The sequence below is a fragment of the Exophiala bonariae genome (assembly GCF_035927105.1).
Source record: "Exophiala bonariae strain CCFEE 5792 chromosome Unknown scaffold_15, whole genome shotgun sequence".
Lineage (NCBI taxonomy): Eukaryota > Fungi > Ascomycota > Eurotiomycetes > Chaetothyriales > Herpotrichiellaceae > Exophiala > Exophiala bonariae.
The window spans coordinates 399035-419761 of record NW_027042490.1 but is presented as its reverse complement, the minus strand read 5'-3'; the positions used below and the strand labels follow the sequence as shown (position 1 = coordinate 419761).

Genomic DNA, 20727 nt, shown 5'->3' with positions numbered 1-20727 from the left:
CCTTCTCCTTGTTATTGCGCCTCTGCTCTTCTCACTCGATAGTGCAGTGTGCTACGCTCGAATAGACATGTCGTGCTAGATTACAGAGAAGAGGATAGATAATTTTAAGTACAATACACGTGCATCACCTGGGACGGACGGAGACGATTCCACACGGCAGATCGCTACCAGAGGAGCCACGAACTCGCCCAGCCTCAGAGAAACCATGTGGAAAGAGAAGGCAGAGCAGAGACGAACGTCAATATCATAAATAGTGGGAAAGCAAAAAGCATACCCTATCAAATCAATCAAGTAGTACCTAGTTGGCATTTCAAACCAAAAACGCCGCAGCCGCAAACACCAGACCCAGCGAAGAGGCCAATCCCATGCCCAATTCCACGCCCAATCCCCATCCCAAGCCGCTCCGCGGAAACAAACGATCAGCATCATTCGCAACAGAGCTAAACATCGTGCTCGCCGCAGTAGCCGTCGCCGACCCCATCATGGATGAATCACCTACTGCACCCGAGACAGACGAAGCCGCGGTCGTAGTCTCCTTGACCGGCACGACGGTTTTCGTAATGGCATTCTGGGCGTCCACGCTGACGGTGACGGGCCCCGTCGCCGTCGCAAGGATGCTCGCGACGAGCGCGGATTCTGCGGTATCTTCACCTTCTGAGGCACCGCTACCGTCATCAGAAACCGACGATGACGTATAGGAATTCCCGTGGTCCTCGCCGTTCGAGTCTCCGTAGTCGACGCCCGCGCAGTCGGCGCGCCACGACAGCATCACCGCCTCGTGCGCGTCGGCGTAGAAACATGTGCCGCTGTTGACGAGGAGACCTGAGAGGCTCGAGGGGTTGCAATTCGGCGTGTTGTATGTGCGGACTAGAATTGCGCGGGAAGTGAGTCAAGTGATTCCAGCCTTGGGGATGAGAACACGTGGGATGGGACCGGGATTACCTACGCAAGCAGCCATCGTCGATGTCGGAGATATACAGCGCGATAGACCCGGCGGGCATTTGGTGGCAGTTGAGGTCGGTGATAAGGGGGTTGGGGTCGGTGAGTTGGTAGAATGCCGTGCCGGCGTTGCAGGAGCTGTGTTCGAAAAAGGAGAATTCGGTAGATGCGGTGGTGAGGGAGATGAAGGTTGAAGAAAACAGGAGTGCGGTGGGAATGACCAGGAGACGGAGTTTTGAAAGTGAAGGGGGCCCTCTTCGTCGCATTGTGGCGGGCATATTGAGGTTCAAGAGATACCGAGTATGATATTCGTGGTCTTGGTGAGTCGCTGATGTGTGATGAGATTCTCAATTCATATGGACAAGATAGTTGCGATGGGATATGCTCGTCGTCGAATGACTATCAGTGGACCGTTTCGTTCATGTTTAGCCACTGGCCCTGGGGTAGAGGGATGGATATAAGAAGGTCAATGTGCCATTGGGATTCAGGGGCCACTTCTGACAAATGGGAGTTCGGGAGGTCGATTAAACCAACGACATCGAGCACAGGCATTTTGGATGTTCTTGACTTTTGAGGAGGACAGGAGAGTGGTGTTCACCTGTCAGTTCAGTAGTATGTTCGATACCAAGATGGCGGGCAGTGGTTACATGGCCAGTGGTTTGCAAATTGCACTCCCGTGCCACGGCACGTCAACTGTCACCACAAGGCTGCCACCTAAGAAAACCAATCTCATCTCATCACATGACTTCATTCTCGTGATTTCCAAACTTTGGCTGCAACTTTTCTTTCATCAAGTTCTTTCGTTCTTGTGGTCATAATGCCGTCATCGTCATCAGCTTCGGCACGGCTTTGCTTCATGGTTTTAACCTCGTATCGCATCAAGGACTTCTTCTCGTCCTATCGTCTCTTCTGTGATTTCGTCCACATGGCCACGAAGTCGACCTTGTCCTTGACTCCCAAGCCCACTCTCTTGACACGTCCCAGTCGAGCTAATGCTTCGGCAATTCTGTCTAAGAATGCTCTTTCTTCTTTGGTCGTAGGACCCTCACCTTCTTCGCTGCCAACCAATGTGTCCGCATCACTGGCTGCACCATCAGATACTAATGGATCAAGATAATTGGCATTGAGTGATGAACTCTTTGCAATTGCTGGGTCAATTTGTCTCTTCGATATATTGTACACTGCTTCTGCAATTCGAATTCGAATGCAGTGGGAAGGTTTGCTGCAAAGATTCCAGAGAAAAGTGTAATAGCTATGAGGCACTGGCGTGGTGACATCTGCAGGTGTATACCTCAGACTGACGGGGAATACCTTCGTGCGAGCTGAAATTGTCAAAAGACTTGGGCTCATCGGGAGGATACCTCGTCCATTAGTTGTAGTACATTCGGGGAAGACGACCACAATGCGATTCGAGTTGCGCCTCAAAAAGACATCCAAATCGACCAAGTTGGCTCCCCTCGAGGGATGGAGTTTTGGATGAGTGAATGATCGAACAAGGGCTTGGAAAAGAGATATGGGCTCCACCTGACGAGTGTATGGATACGTGGCTGCGAAGACTGGGTCGAAGATGGCGGCAAGATATAAAGCATCGATGGGAGATGCTCTCGAGGAGGCAATGATGGAACCATCTTGAGGCAGGCGAGCATTATTCTGCGCCAAAGATCTGTAGACAAGCAATGTCAATGTGTGGGCTCTCGATTCCTTTCCATTCATCTCTTACCCTTTCTTCACGCCATCAATCTGTAGATCTATCCACCATATGCCCGGTATCCCAAGAATGCACCACAAAGACGCCTTTCTACCAAAGACTCCGATCGGCATCCATTGAAGGAATGCAAAATACGAAAAGGCGAAGATCAACAGTAAAGGCACACGACAGACGAAGAGGAAGATGTGAAAGGGAAGTTGCAACCCTTTTGGTTCAGGAGGAATCGGAAGGAATGGAGCAATACCAGAACCTAAGGTTACCTGTTAGTTGCATGTGACATCAAATTGGTCAACCTGATGGCTGGAGGGATATTCACCCTTGTCACGGTATTGCGAGAACTTCTCCATCTCTTTTTCTTACGGCGACCAAGGCGCCTTTAAAAGTACCACTAAGTACCACACAAAAGTATCAAGGGAAAGCGCAGGATGTTCAGACGTGGGAAAGAGAGCGCTTTAAATAGCGGGACATAGCCTATGCGATGTGTATCCTTGGATATCAGGTCATGTGTTGCAATTCAGATGGTAACCTCGAGAGGAGTCGTTAGGCGAAGGACCGGTACTCAAATCATCAGGGCGAGATGGTTATATTTGAGAAATTTGGAGAAATGATGATACTTGGGCATGCACTGGGCGCCCGAGGCGTGGAGAAGGGAGTACGAGTGGTGGGAGGCAGAGTGACTTTGTGGGATCCTGGTAGTAGTGTAGACTGTATCTAGGCAAGGTTAGTGGGAGGTAGGTTGGGTTTTAATGCTTTTGATGGGTCGACAAGTGACGAATGGTATAAGAGGCGAAGGTTGACAGAAAGAAGTAGTGATAGATAGTCTGCTGCAGTGGACTGGCATTAGCAGCGGTCTCGGTGTGTATGAAAGTGGAGTGAGATGGTTCAAAGATGATGAGTAACAACGGAATAGACGTTCAAAGTTCGGGATTTTCACATGTCACGTTCACTTGAGAAAACCGGTTGAGCATGACCGCATCGCTGAATTGAGATTAATGGCTTGGCATTGTCAAAAGCACTCCGAGCTCTAATAATGCCCCGAAGTCCTGCCGCTTTATTGAACATGAATGCTAGTTATGGCATCAACGTCTAGTCTCCAGTAACAGGGAGGACAGTACATCGGGGTGTGAAGTAATCCTGAACAGGGACACAACACTCTCCTGAAAGAATGAGACAATAGTGTGGCTCTTTTAGTCATCACGCATCGTCTCGATTTAACTTGTTGATGATTTCAAGTCCACTTTCTGTTCCCAGTTTAGAGACAACAAGCTGGCGTGCCCCAGGATCCTCGCTTGCAACAAGCTCCCAACCTTTTTGTCAGAACTATTTCAGGTCCGGAATAGCATTGAAACGACTCTGCTTCGTATCAAATCTGGGAATCATGTATGTGCATTCTCGACACAATGTTTCTGTTCGACTCTCCTCTCCAACTGTCGAAACTGCTGTGCCTGATTGGCCTACAGCCGTCGTTGAAAGACTATGGCTAAATCGACAATTGATGCCGAAGCGACAGCGGTCGCATTGAAAATGAAAACATACATTCCGTCGTCTAGAGCTCCCTTGTGTTTCCATGATGGCTGCCAGAGAATCTGAGAAGTCATGCGTGAGATGGCATGACTGATACAAATCAGGGGAAGACAGTTGAATAGTACGATAATCTTCTTGGATAGTTTTGATATTCTCGTTTCTTGACATTGAAACAACAAATGCTCTGGGGAAGAGACACGGTATAAGCTTCAAGCGACTCGAAACACTTAATAGCACTTCTCCCACATGATCATGTTGGCAACGCAACTCCGTCAACCACGGCGCTCGAGTGGATGTTTAGACTGGAGCATGTCAAATTTGATCTGTTCTCTATGATTACCATCATACCTGGTTGATGGAGATTCTGCGCCCTCCCGGACGGCATCTGAAGCATGTTATATGGCAGCAAAGTTGGTAACGTGAAGTGTCATTGCCGGTGTCCGACAGGTTCCAGTTTCAAGAAGGCAGCCATTGGGCATTTCAGAAATCCAACTTAGCGTGGCTGAAGGGTTAACCAGATGTTGGGGTGAAGAGGCACATGATAAACATGATGACAGGCTGAAAGCATCTTGAGAGAAATCCCGTCGACATTTCGGCATGTAAATTGGCTAGACCAGCTGGTGGTCTGCATCCTTTAGGAAGGCAATTGGCAGAGCCACAGGTTTTGACGATCATTCACAGAAAATGATTGCAGACGAATGTAGACACAGGCGTCGTGACCAAATAGCAATCAATCGTGGGGAATGATGATCAGAATTTCAGCTTCGTTCCCGTGGCCCTTCGTGAAGATATATTGGTGGTGAGGAACTGGGAACCTCCAATGCTTAAGCAACCGGGAGAAACTTCAGACGGTGGCGCCGTGTTTCAGAAATCGCGCTTGCTAACATAGCAAACATCTTCAAATTGGGGTCAGGATCTCCTTGCGAGTTGCAAGTGACAAGACACCAGATGCAGTGGTCCATGGTCCTGGTTGAACATCCCGCCGAAAGAAGGAAGGATCGATTTAAAATTCCAATTACCTACCCAGGCAACTAGGTAGATATCTCAGAGGTTTGGGGGCCAAGCCAATTTGGAAAGCGCGGAGCCGCGCTTACGAGTAGCTGAGAGCCATTTGAGCTTCAAGAGGAGAAGTCGAGAGATGCAGAAGGCTTCAGAACCGATCCAGTCTAGATTCGGTCCAAGAGCTTCATCGTATTCGCTACTCACCATGGGTCGTGGCTAAGGGTGGAGGAAGTAAAGATAAGTTTACTTTAATTTGATCTTCAGCGGATGAATATATTCTACCCTAGCGGGAAATGTACCGAGGTACTTCTCGCGACATCAGTGCTCTGATGTACGATGTAGATACTCGTCGATCTTCAGTATTCATAAAGTGGAACATGCCTGTTTTAGTACAGATTGCTTCACCCATTCAACGAACAGGAGCGGCAGCGTACTAAAAACCCAGAACAACTTGAGGAGTTATTGAGAAGGACAAGAAGGCAGGCTTTACTCGTCAGACTCGAGGAGGTGAGGGTATCTATCTACCTCCAATCGCTCCACAACATAAACATCGAAATCTACTTCAAACCACAGCATCAACACCAATACCAACAATGACAACAACAAACATGCCGCCCGGCACCAACACCGAAGCACAGCACTTCCGCAGCATCCCATGGTGCATCCCGATCCTGACGGACCCGGACTTCGCGATCCAGCCCACGGTAACGCGACACCTGCAACCGCACACGACGGAGAACCACCTCCTGTCACTGACGCTCAACACGACATCCACCATCTCTGCATGGTGCAGTCTGTACCGCAAACCCTCGACGTCGGCACGCAACGCCAAAGACGAAGTGCGCACGCTGCTGGCCCTGCGCGCCGGCCTCGACGGCTACGGCGGGATCTGCCACGGCGGCGTGACGGCGACCATCTTCGACGAGGTCATGAGTCTGCTGGTCGCCGTGTGTCGCGAGTCCACGGGTTTGCGGCCCGATAACGTCACGGCCGATTTGAGGGTGAGGTATTTGAGGCCCGTGCTTACGCCCTCGGTCGTGCTGTGTTCCGCCAAGGTTAGGGAGGTGAAAGGGGAGAGGAAGTATTTCGTTGATGGCGAGTTCGTGGATGAGAATGGGGTGGTGTTGGCGAGGGGAGAGGGCTTGTTTGTTCATAAGCCCGTGGAGAACTTGTAAGGGAGGGATGGATTGTAGGTAGAACGGGAGGCAGAGTGTTGTAATCTTGGGGAGATGGAAATGGGCGGGTATAGAGGTACGTTCGATCAAATGTAATTATGGAACATGATGTTCTGGGCCATGTCTGTCATCAATAATCAAACTCCACTAGATAAACTAGATGTTGTAGAGTGTTTGGGGGTATCTGTACAGGAGAAAAGCCATCATCCTGGTGTCAAACATCAAGAGATCAAGAAAGGGGCTCCGATATTGCAGCCAGACACCATCTGAAAATCATCCGCCATCCATCCATGCTCCCAGGTAAAGTATATAACCATCGTCATCAACTTTGTGTTGTCTGTTTTCAGCTGCACCGCTCCAAAAATGTATCGAATCTGGTTTTCATAATCGCAACTCCATCCCCTGTTTGTGGTTGTCCTGGGCCTTTTCTGCATTTCCATGTTTTCCTCATACATAACAGAGATGACCCTCACCAAAAAAGAGCTTGATTTGTAATTGTTCATAACAGCTGTGTGGTCGATCTACCATCAATACCATCCATCAAATCTTTCCAAACCGGAAGCAATGCAAATTCAGTAAATCGAATTTCGTCTCATCATGTAGCCCGCAAACCGATGCTAAATGTCAAATATGAATGGATCATCTCACCAATTTGGTACCAACGCTCACGACAATGAAATTAATGTCACGGCCCACTGAGCGATATCGTTCGACACCACCGGACACAAGCCAAGGCTGCAAATTTTTGCACTGACTTACGTCGAGCAGTTTGAGTTTCTGACACCCCTCGACAATGCTTTGGACACCAAGGCCGGTGACACGGACACATCCTCGTACGGCGAGCTCTTTAAGTTTGGTCAGATGTAGACCGATAGATCGTAAACTCGGATCGGACACTGCACTTCCACAGAAGGACATGTTGAGGTGGGTCAGATTTGGACAGCCTAGTGCAAGAACCTCCGTTGCAGTATCTGAAAGAGCACAACAAAAAGACTAGATGAAAATTAGCCATGATCCAGATAGATTGATTGAGTAAGCACTTACCAAGTCCAGATGCCTCAACCCACTGCCAGCTCCATTGACCAACCACACAATACTCTGATCACTCAGATAAGTGCAGTCAGCCAGACAGAGCTTCTTGAGGCGTGGGAACTTGACGTTGCCCCAATATTGAAATCCTGCATCGGTAATTGTTGTACATCGAGTTAAATCAATGGTTTCAACACGTTCCTTGGCATGAGTGGCGATGTGAGCCATTGTTCGATCCGTGATATGCTTGCAGTAGCTTAGTGTGATAGTCTTCAACGACGGGCAGCCAAAGACAGTACCAGCAGCTGGTGGAGCGGTGTTGGTAATCTTGGTATTGAGTACCGGACGCTGTCCGAAGGCTTTATATCTCGTAGTCTGTGGCTGTTGATGTCCAGTCGCCACCCAGCCCACTATTCTCGCCAGAAGTGTATCACTGACTTTGCGGCAATTACTGAGGTCCACCTCTTTCAGATTTTTTGCCCGATTGGACATTTCCAGTATGGCTGGAGCGGTAACATCCCAAACACTTTTCATTCGCCATGTTTCGACGTTGCTGCCACATGTACTCACAAGTGCAGCGAAACCTTCGTCGGTTACATGAAAACAGTTGCTGATGTCAACATACAGAGGGCGCTGACCCACAAAAGGGCATATGCGATTGACCAGCAAATCGTCAGTGACCTTGCGATTATATTTGGATAGGTCCAGCTTGTGAAGGAGATTCGGAGCATTAGTGAGAACATTTTGCCAATGTAGAGAAACTGCCTGTAGTCGCATGAGTTCATGAAGCTCAAGATGTTCAAGTATCAAGGGTAGCAATTTCTCCGGTATCGTGCCTCGATTTAGTCCACGACTTGATCTTGATATGGGCCTCGGTCTTCCTCCAGGGGAGAACGGGTCTACAAACGGAAAGCCCAATCCTTTATGTTCGGCAATAGGTGAAGGGGTGCCGGAAGCTGAACTCCGAGGGCTTGGACTTGCTGTCGTTATAGGTGACGATCTGGGGGATCGCCGCTTCATATCCTTTAAGGGTTCATCTGGCGGTGGGGGAGCCAAAGATCCTCTCCTTGAGCGAGATTTGACTTTCTCTAAGCCTTGACTCAGAAATGGATCGGGATCAGAAGGTTCCAGGGTGCTTGGCTCATCGGGCTGGCTAGGCAAGATCGACTCGGGGGCAACAGCTTCAGTGAATGTGACCCTGGGTCCATGAGCGCCTTTTCTCGGAATAGTATCCTGATCACCAATTGCTAAAGTTTCAATGGTAGGAGCTGTATCAGGCCCATTCATGATCACGTCGTTGTCGGAAGCTGTTTTTAACCTCTCTTTCGCCGTCGCCTCAATCTGCCGTGAAATATCAGGTGGGCAGCGACGCCAAAAATCCGCAAGGACATTCTCTGAAATCATAAGGCATTCGACCTGAGTTACGGAGCGAACAGTGGCCGTTCTCCGATCAGCAAGTGAAAGACTGACCACCTCTCCGAAATATTGCCCTGGTCTAAGTCGTGCTTTCACGTGTGGTGTTTTCGGTAAGCCATTTGGAACACCACCCTGTCGCCCTCTCGGGCTGGAAACGTGTTTCTCATCAATGACTTCGACCTCGCCACGGACGATGAAGTAGATTTCTCTACCCCGAGTGTCCTGTTTGACAATATCTGAAAATGGAGTGAAGCTTCTTGGCTGGGCGCTAAGTCCGAGAAAATGAAGCATTTCGGAAGGAAGAGAGGCGAATAAAGGCAGCTCTTTCAACGTTGCTCTGATATTGACCAGTCCATGACCTAATGCACTTGCGGTTGAGACTTCCGCCGTCCCCGGGCTGGGGGATTTTCGTCTCTTTGATGAAACTGTAGCGTTGGAGCCGTCTTCCATGTCAACATCCTCACCGAAGGCATTTCGGGCGCGCTTAGAGCCTCGCCGCTCAGGTGGGGAAAGATCTTCGGTTCCCAGAAGGACCTGTCTCTTTTTCTTTTCCAGCTGGGTCAAACGCTCCAGAGCCTCCTCACGGATCGATCGCTCAACATCTGGATACTTTGGTAGGATTGTTTGTAGGTCCTCCTTCTTCAGGACCAAAACCATACACCTGGAGCGAGCCACCACGGTTGCCGTGCGTGGACGTTCCATAAGAATACCGATCTCTCCGAAAAAAGCACCGGGTTTCAATTCTGCAAATGTGCTTTCACCATCACGCGACGTGACGGCTACGGCACCTCGAACCAGCCAATACATAGCCTTTGCGTCATCGCCTTCAGTAATGATATATTCATTGGTGTTGTGTAATTGAGGTTTGAGAAGGAGACCAATGTCGGCGAGAAAGCTCTGGGAAGTGGTCTGGAACAGAGGGAAGGAGCGAATTCGTTCGATCAAATCTAGAGGCATGCCCTGTATTTGAGACATTGCCAAAGGAGATTGTCTGACGGGTTGTGATGGATTGACTTGGGAGTCAAAGCTGCGGACTAAGGATACCTCAGCGGATGGTGGGGAGGCGGTCCGACCGTGGTATGGGGACAGTGCCCTCCCATGATGTCGCCGCATTTTGGAAATTGAACTCTTGTCGAGCGCTTGTTCACCAGGAATGAACTGCTGCTCGGTGTGGAGTGCCCCTCATCCTCCAGTCGCAGTCATGGTGCGACTTTTGAAGGCGGGAAAGATGCTATCAATAATAGATGCTCGCCCGCAAGGTTCCAAGGGTGGAAAAGGCGAGAGGTGATGGTGGAAGCGTCTGAAGAACCTGTAGACTTAAAAGCTGTAATGTGTTTGTGCTTCAGGTTGGGTGAGGAGTCAATTGGCTTAGTCACTGGGGTTTCGTAGTTGTTGGCGCAGGCGCAGGTGCAGGCGCAAGCTACAAATGGATGGAGATTGCGCAATTGAGGAGCAAACCGCAGCAAGCGCGCAGCCGGGGGAGAGGGATGCGGGACAGGGGAATGGCTATTGTGATGTTTGGGTGTTTTCAGGGTATTGGAGATGGAAACAGAAACGAAGTGGAAGAATGGAAGAACGTCGTCGATAAGAAAATTGGCCGCGGGTGCAGGATAGAGGGGCTTGGGAAGAAATTCGTCTGGCTTGGTTAGTTGGTTAGTATATTTCAGGAAGCGAGGACGAGCACGAAACAAGAGATGCTGATTTACGGGTAGAAAGGATGGCTATCTGGCGAGCTGGGTTGGGATACGACTACTGGGAGAGGGGCCGAGGGCTGTGGATCTCCAGCTTGACCAGCCTGACTCCCTCAGGCTTGCAGAGTCCCAGCTGGTTTCATTCTCATTCGTACAAGACTACGGCCTGGTCTTGGGCTTTATCCCAAGTTCCCAACTAGTAGCGGGGAAGGTCGATTCTGGCCCTGCTGACTCTGAGGCTTGCATGACACTCGGAGCCTTAAGGAATCCTTCCCCAGAAGTTTGTTATCCGCAAGTTGGAGCCCACCCCCTGGATCGACGCGTTGGAGCCCAAGGGGTAACTGGCTTCAACATCAAGGAGTAAAGGAAGGATTGGTATCCGTACTAGATGCGGTTACAGGAAGTCAACAGAATCCGAGATTTCTGTTCGAACATGTCGGATTTCATAGACAGTTCCAAAACCCTCACCAGACCCCACGTGTGCGTATACGAGAAAGACTGTCTAGCCAACTACAAAGGTATCTATCCGTCACCTCAGGGTCTCACGTCGGCAGGGTCCAATTTAACATCAAGGTGGTGGACCAAGCGTTGCCCATTGCTCGTCTAGGAGTGTGTGCGTCTGCGTCAGTGAGATGTTGAACCCGTCCGAACAACCATTCAAATTTCAATCTTCTATGCCTTGCCTTGGAAATATTTAAAGCAATGGTCAAGCGATCCAACCACCTCTCATCTTGAAATCATTGCTCGCTGCCCCATTTCCAAGACACAAGCGGGCCATAGGCTCCGACCACTCGGGTTTGCGGCTGATCGACCGGGGTTCTGTGCTTTACCTAGAAGCCGCCTAGAATCTTTCTAGATACCCACTTTGCCGCCTAGATCTTATTGGTGGTTTTCCAAATCTCAAGGGCAACAGTCAGCACACTCCGGACGGTTACTGCCTTCCATGCCAGGACGGACGGTGGCAGATCAAGATGACAATCAGTAGTTCATATCCTTTCGGACATCCTGGCTCACCCAGGATGAATGATTCCCTGGTTGGTCAGTTTGATAGTATCGCACGTGACTGCAATCCTGATCAAACCTACTGGGGCGCCAACCACTCAAAAGTGTAATTGTCAACGCTGGGTAGAAGGTGTATGGAACACCAACCAGGTCGGTGGTATAAGCAAGCCATAATAGCAGAATTATTGCTGTTGAGCACTGCCAATCCTGCTTCAATAATGGATAGTTCTTCAGAGAAGATCTGCCACAGGACCAGCTTTATATAACCTCAGTGCGCGGTAAATCTCAGCTTCGTAGCCAGGCAATATACGCAGGAGGTCTTCCTCGGGCCGATGCAACCAGATCCTGAATCAGTCCGTACGCGAGAGAGAATCGAAGTGCTGTTCGGGCGATCTTGGCGGCGGCAAAATGGTCCAATCCGTTGGTCCAGCTGTAGACGCCAGACACGGTCATGGCAGCGAAGACTGTGCTTGCTGCGTCTCGCTGTCCCGAAACATGATCGTCATCGCGGTCTTCGAAGAGCCGAGCTCTTGATCGATCAATCACTTCTTCGGTAACCATGAACAAGGACCACCATGCAGTACAGACAGCTCCGTATCGACCACCTTCCTTGAGTCCGCTCATCATGGCCCGGTAGTTTTTGGTTTTGTGGTATTGATACCATCCATTCTTCTCGGTTGGCAAACGATGGGCATTCTCGGCCCTGAAGAGATCTCCTCCTGTTGTGGCTCCTTTGGTGGTTCCCAAGATGAAGCCCGACAGGAAGGAAGTGCCCATCATGACAGGAGCTCGAGCGGTGAAAGGTAGAGAGAGTCGCTCGAGTGATCGCGATTCCCAGGTATCAGATGTTATGCTTGTGCTCGATGTTGGTTCGGGAACCGACGTGGGAGGAAGTGGGTTCACAACTTGTGGCTCAATGGCAATCTCTGTTTGCTTGATCGCCGTTTCGAGGGCTACGGGCTGTGAAGAGGTGTTGAAAGGCCACATAGTTGAGAACAGGCGCACAGCGCTTTGATGGGAAATGCGGCCAAAGCCCACTTAGAGAAGCATTCGTGATCCGCCGAAAGAGGAGGGATAAAATCGCGGGGAACTGATTAGTAAATCATTCCTTATTGGCAGGGAAAAGTACTCTGTGTTGATATGAAGAGTGTGCTATTGAAGGTACACTTCGTAGCCAGGTTTCCGGAGAGTATTCGCGATAGTGTAATTGCACTTTGAGCTCCAACTTGAGTTGGAGACGAACTTCAATCACGGTGGATAGAGAATCTTCAGCATCCTCATTTGCGGAAGGTGTAGCGATATATGACTATCCAGTTCGGAACTAGCTGCTACTAAATTCTGATCACACTGGCCTCGCGAGGCCTGCTATATTGCACAACGAGGGGTGGGTTATCAACCACAAAATATTGTGAGCTGGAGGTTCTTTTTTGTCAAAGTTGAGTAGTTATCAACAGCTCTTTGGGACTGAAGAATATCAGTTGAGTTCTCCTGAAACCAAGGGTATGGTCTATCCCAATACCCATATCCAGCTAGTCAGCCATTGTCGTCAAAAGACTTGCATGCAAACGCTACCAGATTCATGTAATCATCCAAAGTAAATCGTAAACTCATAAATCCCGCTCAGTTGAGTAGCTTGTGGAGGGGGCACTCAGGCTTCCTGCTCAGCCATTCCACGATACATTCTTTGTGAAACTTACAAAGACACTCTAGTCTTGCCAGTTCATCCCCAACATCGTACTCGACCATACATATCGAGCACTCCTGACCGCTGCCGTCGTGCCCTACACAGTCCTTCTCGGTTGCAATGAATGGTAACATGTGAATGCGCATCTGAGAAGGCCCACCGGGACTGCCTTCGCCATGGTATGTAGGATCTCGAGCTTGAAGACATTCGACTATGTGAGCTTCTCGTGCGGACTCGTCTCCACCGGGTCCGCGGGGAGGTAATGCTCGGCGACAGACTGGGCAAATATCACTCTCGGCTAAACGTGGGCGAGAAGACATGATAAATGGATTTTGCGATGGTCGCGGTCGGTGACCAGTTATATTATTATCGTCGAGAAGGGACATGCCTCGGCTTCGATTGGGCATGGAGGCTGCAATGGTGGTGTATTCATCCCGAGGTTGTCGATTGGCATGGGGGTTCGGCCGTATCATTGGCAATGATGGGCCTTGGGACTGAGGATGCTGGAAAATCATTAGACAGAAGACAGAAATTGAGCGGCTGACTTACTCGTGAATGTTCACTCTGGTGGTGCAGCACTTGAGAGCTACTTGAGGTTGCAGAACGAGATCTTGTTGGCCCCATGACAGACCCAAACCAACCAGCACCAGTCTGACTGTTGTCGACATTGCCATAAGGAGCATGACGGTTGGTGATTGGACGTTGACCTTGATGACGGATAAGATCATCTCGCGGGCTCTTCTCACTTGCCATCAGTGCATGACTCTGGTCACACTGGGGTGAACACTTACTGCTATTGTTATGGGCCCTTCAAATGCTCCTGAATGTGAAGCAGACTGCCTGTGACCGGACCTCCCGATATAGTTCGAGTTGAATCCCTGGACGAGATTATTGTTCCACCTTGAATCACGGGAAGTGCCATCGTTGACGCTCGGATAGTACAAAGGCGGTTCTGGTTGAGGATCTGGAACGCAAGGATTGCATAAGCGGACTTTCTCACCACCCTCCAGCGTTATTCCAGAAGCCCCGTATGAACCGGGAGTGGAGATTGAGCGGGAACGGGCATTGCCGTCATCTGCTTGTGTAAGGTCTGTAGAGTCCTCACGTCCCCTAGTAGGTGATGTGGGAAATTCTGGACCTGGTGGATTCACAATATACTGACGGGGTATGGTGATACGATGGGGTGAACATTCGTTACAGACGACTCTACCGCATTTTCGACAATGGTGCCTTCGGAACATCCAAGTAAATGGTCGATGACATATGGGACACTCGTTCACTTCCGAATCCGGCTGCCAGCGGGGAACCAGGTACTGTCGTGATCTATCGGAGGGTGTCCTTGCCAATCTATCTTCCGGGCCAGTATCTTGGTGCGGTGGAGGAGAAGAGGACGTCAGATCAATGACCTCTGGTGGTCCAGGGGTGTTGGAAGAGGCTCGACTGGGGGTAGATGAGGTGGAGGAAACCTCGGTCTGATGATGATCTTCAGCCAACCTTCTCCCATGAAGAGTAGAGTGGTTTGATCTTCTTCGCGAGTCACCATTGTCTGGGTTTGTCAGCCTCCTTTTGCGGTCGAGAGCGATCAGACTGCGCCTTCGCTCCTCGACAGTCTGCTCCTCGGGATTGGGTAATGGTCGATCTCGAAGTATGCTTGAGAGGATTTGTTCGCTAGGGCCTGAAGTTGAGTGACGAGGGAGGTCTGGTAAGGGACGATTTGCGGATGCATTGGACGAGGCTCTGGGAAGGATCCGCTGTGAAGGATAAGGATGGCGGGTGGCGGCGGAAGTGGACGAAGGCTCGAAGCTGCTCTGGGAGCTAAGACTGTCGGATGATGACATGTCTAGAGGAATGAGAGAATATCCAAATTGATGATGAAAAGAACGATATCAAAGATATAACATGAGCACGTGGGAGAAGCACGTCAGCGTCCGAGTTGACGATAGGCTGTGGACGAGAAGAGAAGGAACAAGAAGTATTGCAATGGTAAGCATCTACATGGTTAGAAAAATATCGTTGGCCAGTCACTAGGTACGCATGTTGGCAGAGGACATGGAAAGAGAGTGATGATATTCCAAGTGGCTTTGTAGTAGATGGTTGTTATTGTTCTTGATCTGTCGTTCAACTCACATTCAGTCTGATACGATAGTCTTGGGCGGTGGAGCCTCAGGGTCACGGATTGACGGGAGTGGAACCCGACGTATGTCACGCTTCTATGATTCACCGTAAAGCTAACCGTATCGAGCTAGTTCACAGGCAAAAGTAAGTCTTGAATAAAATGACGCAATGATCCACAGTAATCATAGTGATCGTCACCGATCCGGATACGGACAAGAGAAATTCAAAACTCAACTATCAGCGGCATGGCTGGTTAAGGTTGCGTTGTTGGTGGTGGCCTTGGTGGGCACCTCTGGATCAGTACATATAGAGAAGGCCGGGAACGGCTTTCCGGGGAGTTTGTCATGGCATTTTAATGGTACTCGGGACCTCGTACAAGTAGAACTTGCATTGGAATTAATACGAAGTGCAAGATTCGGTGCACGAGAAGTTCACAGGAAGAGGACAAGCTGAGGCGTGATATGTGGCAGGCCCTTGTTCCAGCACTCCGAGTCTGAGAAGGACGTGTGTTTTAAAGATGCAATACTCAAAGTCCTGGATAGGACTTGGCGTGTTTTTCGAAGAAGCAAGGGAATTGAGCCAGAAATAGCAAAGCGGGCCTTGATGGATTCGGATAGTGTAGGAATTAAGTGGTTCTTCCTGACGCCGGCTGGCTGATCTGGAACGATTAGGGTTAGACCATGTCGAGGAAAGTCGTACCACACCTTTTCAAGTTCAATCCCAGGCCAGGTTTTAGGCTTCGATGTGGCCTGAGAGGCCCTAACGAGTTCGGCAGGGCCCCTATGGAGTAGTTAGAGTTGCCCATGCGAGTGCCTGCAGTTGCCAGCTCTTGACTTCAAGTTGGAGTCGCAGAACTGGAACTGCACTGTGTGTGACTCTGCAGTGTCTCGGTCGCGGTCATTTTGCTTCTCCTCTTCCCTGCGCCTGCGCCTTCGCCTCGTTCGAGTCTTTCCGCCTGGTGACCTCAACTCACTCATGCTTCACTTTCATTGATTCAACCATTTTTCTTACTCCATACTCCATTCCATCACCACCACATTTAAATCTTCCCCGTCATTCGCTGCATATCCACCACCGACTCTCCCATCTGAAACATTCTTCGACTTCTTCACCCTCTGCGTCCTTCAAGTTCTTCCGCTTCTTCCGTTGTTGTCGATCGCTCTGCACTGTGCACTTTGCCATCTGCATTCTCTCGTGCGCATTCGATTCGATTCAACTTTGGCAGCCCGGGCCTTTGTCTTGCACTCTCTTCACTCTTGCTCGACGCTATTTTCCTCGCTGCGAATCTCGAGCCACAACTAAGAACCATGTCATACTGTTAAGATGGATTCGACTCAAAAGAAAGAGGTGGCCATGGATACCAATTCATTGGAAATCTCTCATCCACCTGGGTCTCGACGTTCTCGACTTCTCCGGTCGTCGCCTTTCAGTTTCTCGCTACCAACTCTCCTCTGTCTACTTGCTTTCTGTACCTCAACGGTAAAAGGTGCCCGCGTTCAATTCCGGAATTGTCTATCAAGCTCCTACGTCTCGGCGGAGCCCAAACTCCTCCAATTCGACCCTCTACAAGCTAGGGCTGTCTTTAACACCTCAGGCGATAACAACCTGAACGTCACTTTTTATGGCAATGTTACAGGACGAACTACCGACGCACCTTACCCTGCTCCCGATGATCCTTCATGGGACAATCCCAACATCACCTTTGGAAAAATCCCCGACTTGAGTGAAGCCAACAACAAATACACCACTCTCTTCGCTCGATATAACTTTCTGAGTTATACGCCCTGGACCGCCCAGCCAACCCGTTTTTGCAACTCGGTCCTCAACGATGAGTGTCCGCTTGGTCCGGCTTTTTTTGTCAATTCAACAGATCTCAGTCGGCTTCCCGCCTTCTCTATTGCCCACGATTTATTCTCAAGCTACGCATTCGCTTCTCTTCAAGCCACCGTTCAAATACAATCTGGAGATGCGGACGGTGCATATCTGGGTTGTATTTCTGCCACTATCACTCCAGATATTGGTACAACCCTCAAAGGCCTCTTAAGATATCTACCCTTGGCAATCCTGATCGTGGTGGGCGTTGCAACCATTTCCGCCGCCGTTTTCAGTCCTTGGGGCTCCAGTGATATTTTTAACTGGTCCAGCAATTTCGGTCGCGACGAAGATCTTTTGCGTCTCGTTACTCCTGGCTTCGGAGACTGCCTTCAATACATTCAATTCGTCGTCCTGACGGGTAGTCTGAGCCTGAACTATCCCGGATTCTACCAGCCTGCAGTCAGTCGTGTGAGCTGGTCATCTCTCATGTTCAATGAAAGCTTCGTCACAGGCGGCAACGGTACCCAGCCAATCGTCGATGGCATATATGAGCTTCGCAACAATTCAAAATACGGCCTCGACAATATGAGTCAATTTGTCGGCATGACCTCCGATCGAGATCTCTGGGCTGATATGATGATCTGGCTCGTCGTCATTGTTGCTGCAGTTGTCGTCTTGTCCCAACTTGGCTTCGCCGGACGCTATCTCTATCGCCGAGTTGCGAACGTCGAACCAGAAGATCTCCGATCAAAGAACATTCCTTTCACCATGGGAAGCATCATTCGCGTGGTATTCAACTTCTTCCTTCTCCCCCTAACATCATTGTCCTTTTATCAACTAGTCATTGCTGGGCGTGGGCCCAATTACTCGGTGGCACTATCTGTAGTGGCACTGGTCATCGTACTTACTTTCACGGGTCGACTTGTCCTTTTGTTCATGCGGACAAGACCACGATCTGTTCTCTTCGACGATTTGCTCACTCTCTTGGCCTATGGGCCTTTGTACAACACTTACTGCGACGATGCTGCCACTTTTGCACTCGTTCCTTTAATGGTCAACCTCATGCGCGGTATTGCAATTGGTGCTGTTCAACAATCGGGAATTGCACAAGTGGTATTACTCGCCATCTGTGAGATTGTTCTCATTCTTACCATCAATGCCTTTAGACCATTCCCATCGGCCACATCCATGAACATCTATCATACATGCTTTTCGGTCATCAGGCTCATTACCATTCTTTTGTCAATCGCATTCGTACCTTCACTCGGAGTCGCTGATTCTTCCCGAGGCTGGCTCGGATATGCAATCCTGATAATCCATGCCTGTACTCTGGTTTTTGGCTTTTTTTTAAATGCCATTCAGACTCTTGTTGAGGTCATTGCTCGGCTGGCTGGCGCAGGAGGACGTGATGAAGATACCGGTGGTGCTACAAGAGGTGGACTGAACAAGGTCTTTGGTATGCGACAACTGTCACGGCGTATGCCACGAAGAGAGCAGACACGCCACAGCATGTCATCCAATGCAGCAATGCTTTCCGCTATGGACAATGAACAGAAACAGTTGCAAATGGCAAAAACACGATCTCGAAGTGTGTCTGCAACTTCAGGCGTATTACTGGATGGGAACAGAAATTCGAACAGAATCAGCTCAAATCTTGATAGCCGCACCATGGGAAATGTCACCCCTGATGGTGGAAGCACTATTGGGAAACGTCTCACACAGAGATTGAGTGGTACTGGCTCCATCGGTGCTATTGTTGGTCTTCATCACAAACAAACAGAATCGAAAGATCCTTACTATCGACCTCCGCGGAGGAATACAATGGATGCGCTCGGAGCAGGGGACGCCAGACCCAAAATCCCCCTAAGTGGAGGAGCCAGGGGCAACAACAATGAAGTGGCCGTAGAGGATGATAATGGAGAGGGTACTTCGACACCCATACGAGCAGAGAATGATGATTTCGAAGACGCCATCAGTGAACGTCCTGGCCCCAAGACCGATTATGCTGTCAGAGAGGTGGACTTTTATTATGGTGTTCGAGGTGCGGCACTTTCAAGTGGAACAAGAAAACTGAAAACTGGCCCGGCTGATCCCACAGGTCCTGTTTCCACAGCAAGAGGCTGGTTTAAGGGAATTGTTGGAGGAAAGACCAAGGAGAAAAACAAAGGCTTTGAGGTGGTTCGAAGTGCAAGAGCACCCCCTCCCGGCTTGTTCCCACCAACGCCCATACCAGAAAATCAAGAACCAGAACCCTATCACGACGAAGAGCTACCACCACAAGGTGAGAGTAGCCGACCAGATCGGACGAGTATGCGGGTTGCATCACCCGCTCAACAAAGACATAGCGTCTATGATGATATATCAGTAGATGACTCCGATGACGATGAACGGCCTGTGTCGAGCGTTCCAAAGCAACCACCATCATTACCTCTGATTGACTCGGTTGGCGCAATAGAACTACCCAGCCGGATTGGTTCCGAAGCTTCTCGCAAATCTCGGAGAAGACCTCCACCTGGAGAAATTCCCGATGTACCAGCAGTACCAGCCGTTCCGCGGAAGAGTTCACGGAGACAATCTGGAGGCGATTCCGGCGAAAGGTCAAATGTTTCCCGACCGAGAGTTCCCGCAATGGGGCCTTCAGCATATACCCATCAAAGTCCATACAAAGGTCAACAAACCCTGAGTGCGAGTCGAATTCCATTTTCCAACACTCAATCACCTGGACGAAACAAGCGCTATTCAGCTGGAGCAGAGTCGACCAATTCAAGTGTGCTAAGGGACACAGATGAGAATCTTCCAACAAATCCATCCCTGACGACACAGTTCCAACATTCCTCATCGGCGCTGGGTGTCCATGGAGCCGATATTCGCAATGATAGGCCCTCTAACATGGGATTTGTTCAACAACATCGAGCGAGCGATCATATACATTACAGTCCTGATTCACCTGAATTCGAGGGAAGCGCGGCCGAAATTTACGGGCGGCCTGCGTGGTAAAAGCTTTTCTGACAGGCAACACATTGATTATTGACGAGTCATACGAATTTTGTCTTATCTTAGGAGAACACAGTTTTCCCTCCAGTGGGAAGTTGTTACGGGTTGACCATGGTTGACAGTTTGCCACCAAAAGCTCAACATCATCTTTTGTTCTTGAAGCTCTCAACCCAAGCTTTGCCATTCCTAGGTTTTGAAATCTCATGATTCAGATATCGACCATTCCATTCATTTCATGTTTTGTTATTAGCGAGGCGTACACGGAGACTCCAAAAAGAGCGAAAGCGGATATCCAATTTCGCACAACCTCTTGTCTTTTTCTGCAGTACTACATAATTTTCCCCCACACATCCGTGTGGACAGACATACGACCGGAGAGACAAGAAGAAGAAGAAGAGGAAGGAGAGGAAGGAGATGAAAGGTTTCCAGGTTTCACCTTTTGATGACAGAGAAGGGAGGGGAAAAACACTTGACATGATGCAAGGAGATGGGAAGATATATCCACCATACATAACCATACCACAGAGACACTACCTACCTAATACAGATTAATTTCCAACTTGCGCACTTTGTCGACCTACTCATCGAACACTCGTTCGCAGACAAGTCATAGTGATCAGCGATGGGCGTACG

At 49.6% G+C, this 20727-nt stretch overlaps 7 protein-coding genes across 7 annotated transcripts; 2 read left to right on the top strand and 5 right to left on the bottom strand.

Annotated features, from left to right (window-relative positions):
- Positions 1 to 310: 310 nt before the first annotated feature.
- On the bottom strand, positions 311 to 1217 carry LTR84_003124 (uncharacterized protein; the record flags this gene model as incomplete). The annotated part of the gene is made up of 2 exons (XM_064846719.1): positions 311 to 867; positions 947 to 1217. 2 exons carry the CDS (start codon positions 1215 to 1217, stop codon positions 311 to 313), a joined length of 828 nt encoding a protein of 275 aa, XP_064705699.1.
- A 619-nt stretch (positions 1218 to 1836) lies between these two features.
- LTR84_003123 (uncharacterized protein) lies at positions 1837 to 2994 on the bottom strand (the record flags this gene model as incomplete). The annotated part of the gene is made up of 3 exons (XM_064846718.1): positions 1837 to 2602; positions 2660 to 2897; positions 2964 to 2994. 3 exons carry the CDS (start codon positions 2992 to 2994, stop codon positions 1837 to 1839), a joined length of 1035 nt encoding a protein of 344 aa, XP_064705698.1.
- A 2772-nt stretch (positions 2995 to 5766) lies between these two features.
- On the top strand, positions 5767 to 6348 carry LTR84_003122 (uncharacterized protein; the record flags this gene model as incomplete). The annotated part of the gene is made up of 1 exon (XM_064846717.1): positions 5767 to 6348. One exon carries the CDS (start codon positions 5767 to 5769, stop codon positions 6346 to 6348), a length of 582 nt encoding a protein of 193 aa, XP_064705697.1.
- A 639-nt stretch (positions 6349 to 6987) lies between these two features.
- Positions 6988 to 9906, bottom strand: LTR84_003121 (uncharacterized protein; the record flags this gene model as incomplete). Its single annotated transcript, XM_064846716.1, has 2 exons — positions 6988 to 7341; positions 7393 to 9906. The coding sequence occupies 2 exons, from the start codon at positions 9904 to 9906 to the stop codon at positions 6988 to 6990; spliced, it is 2868 nt and encodes a 955-aa protein (XP_064705696.1).
- A 1865-nt stretch (positions 9907 to 11771) lies between these two features.
- On the bottom strand, positions 11772 to 12473 carry LTR84_003120 (uncharacterized protein; the record flags this gene model as incomplete). The annotated part of the gene is made up of 1 exon (XM_064846715.1): positions 11772 to 12473. The coding sequence occupies one exon, from the start codon at positions 12471 to 12473 to the stop codon at positions 11772 to 11774; it is 702 nt and encodes a 233-aa protein (XP_064705695.1).
- A 633-nt stretch (positions 12474 to 13106) lies between these two features.
- LTR84_003119 (uncharacterized protein) lies at positions 13107 to 15008 on the bottom strand (the record flags this gene model as incomplete). Its single annotated transcript, XM_064846714.1, has 3 exons — positions 13107 to 13673; positions 13720 to 13908; positions 13962 to 15008. 3 exons carry the CDS (start codon positions 15006 to 15008, stop codon positions 13107 to 13109), a joined length of 1803 nt encoding a protein of 600 aa, XP_064705694.1.
- A 1600-nt stretch (positions 15009 to 16608) lies between these two features.
- On the top strand, positions 16609 to 20097 carry LTR84_003118 (uncharacterized protein; the record flags this gene model as incomplete). Its single annotated transcript, XM_064846713.1, has 1 exon — positions 16609 to 20097. One exon carries the CDS (start codon positions 16609 to 16611, stop codon positions 20095 to 20097), a length of 3489 nt encoding a protein of 1162 aa, XP_064705693.1.
- Positions 20098 to 20727: the final 630 nt, after the last annotated feature.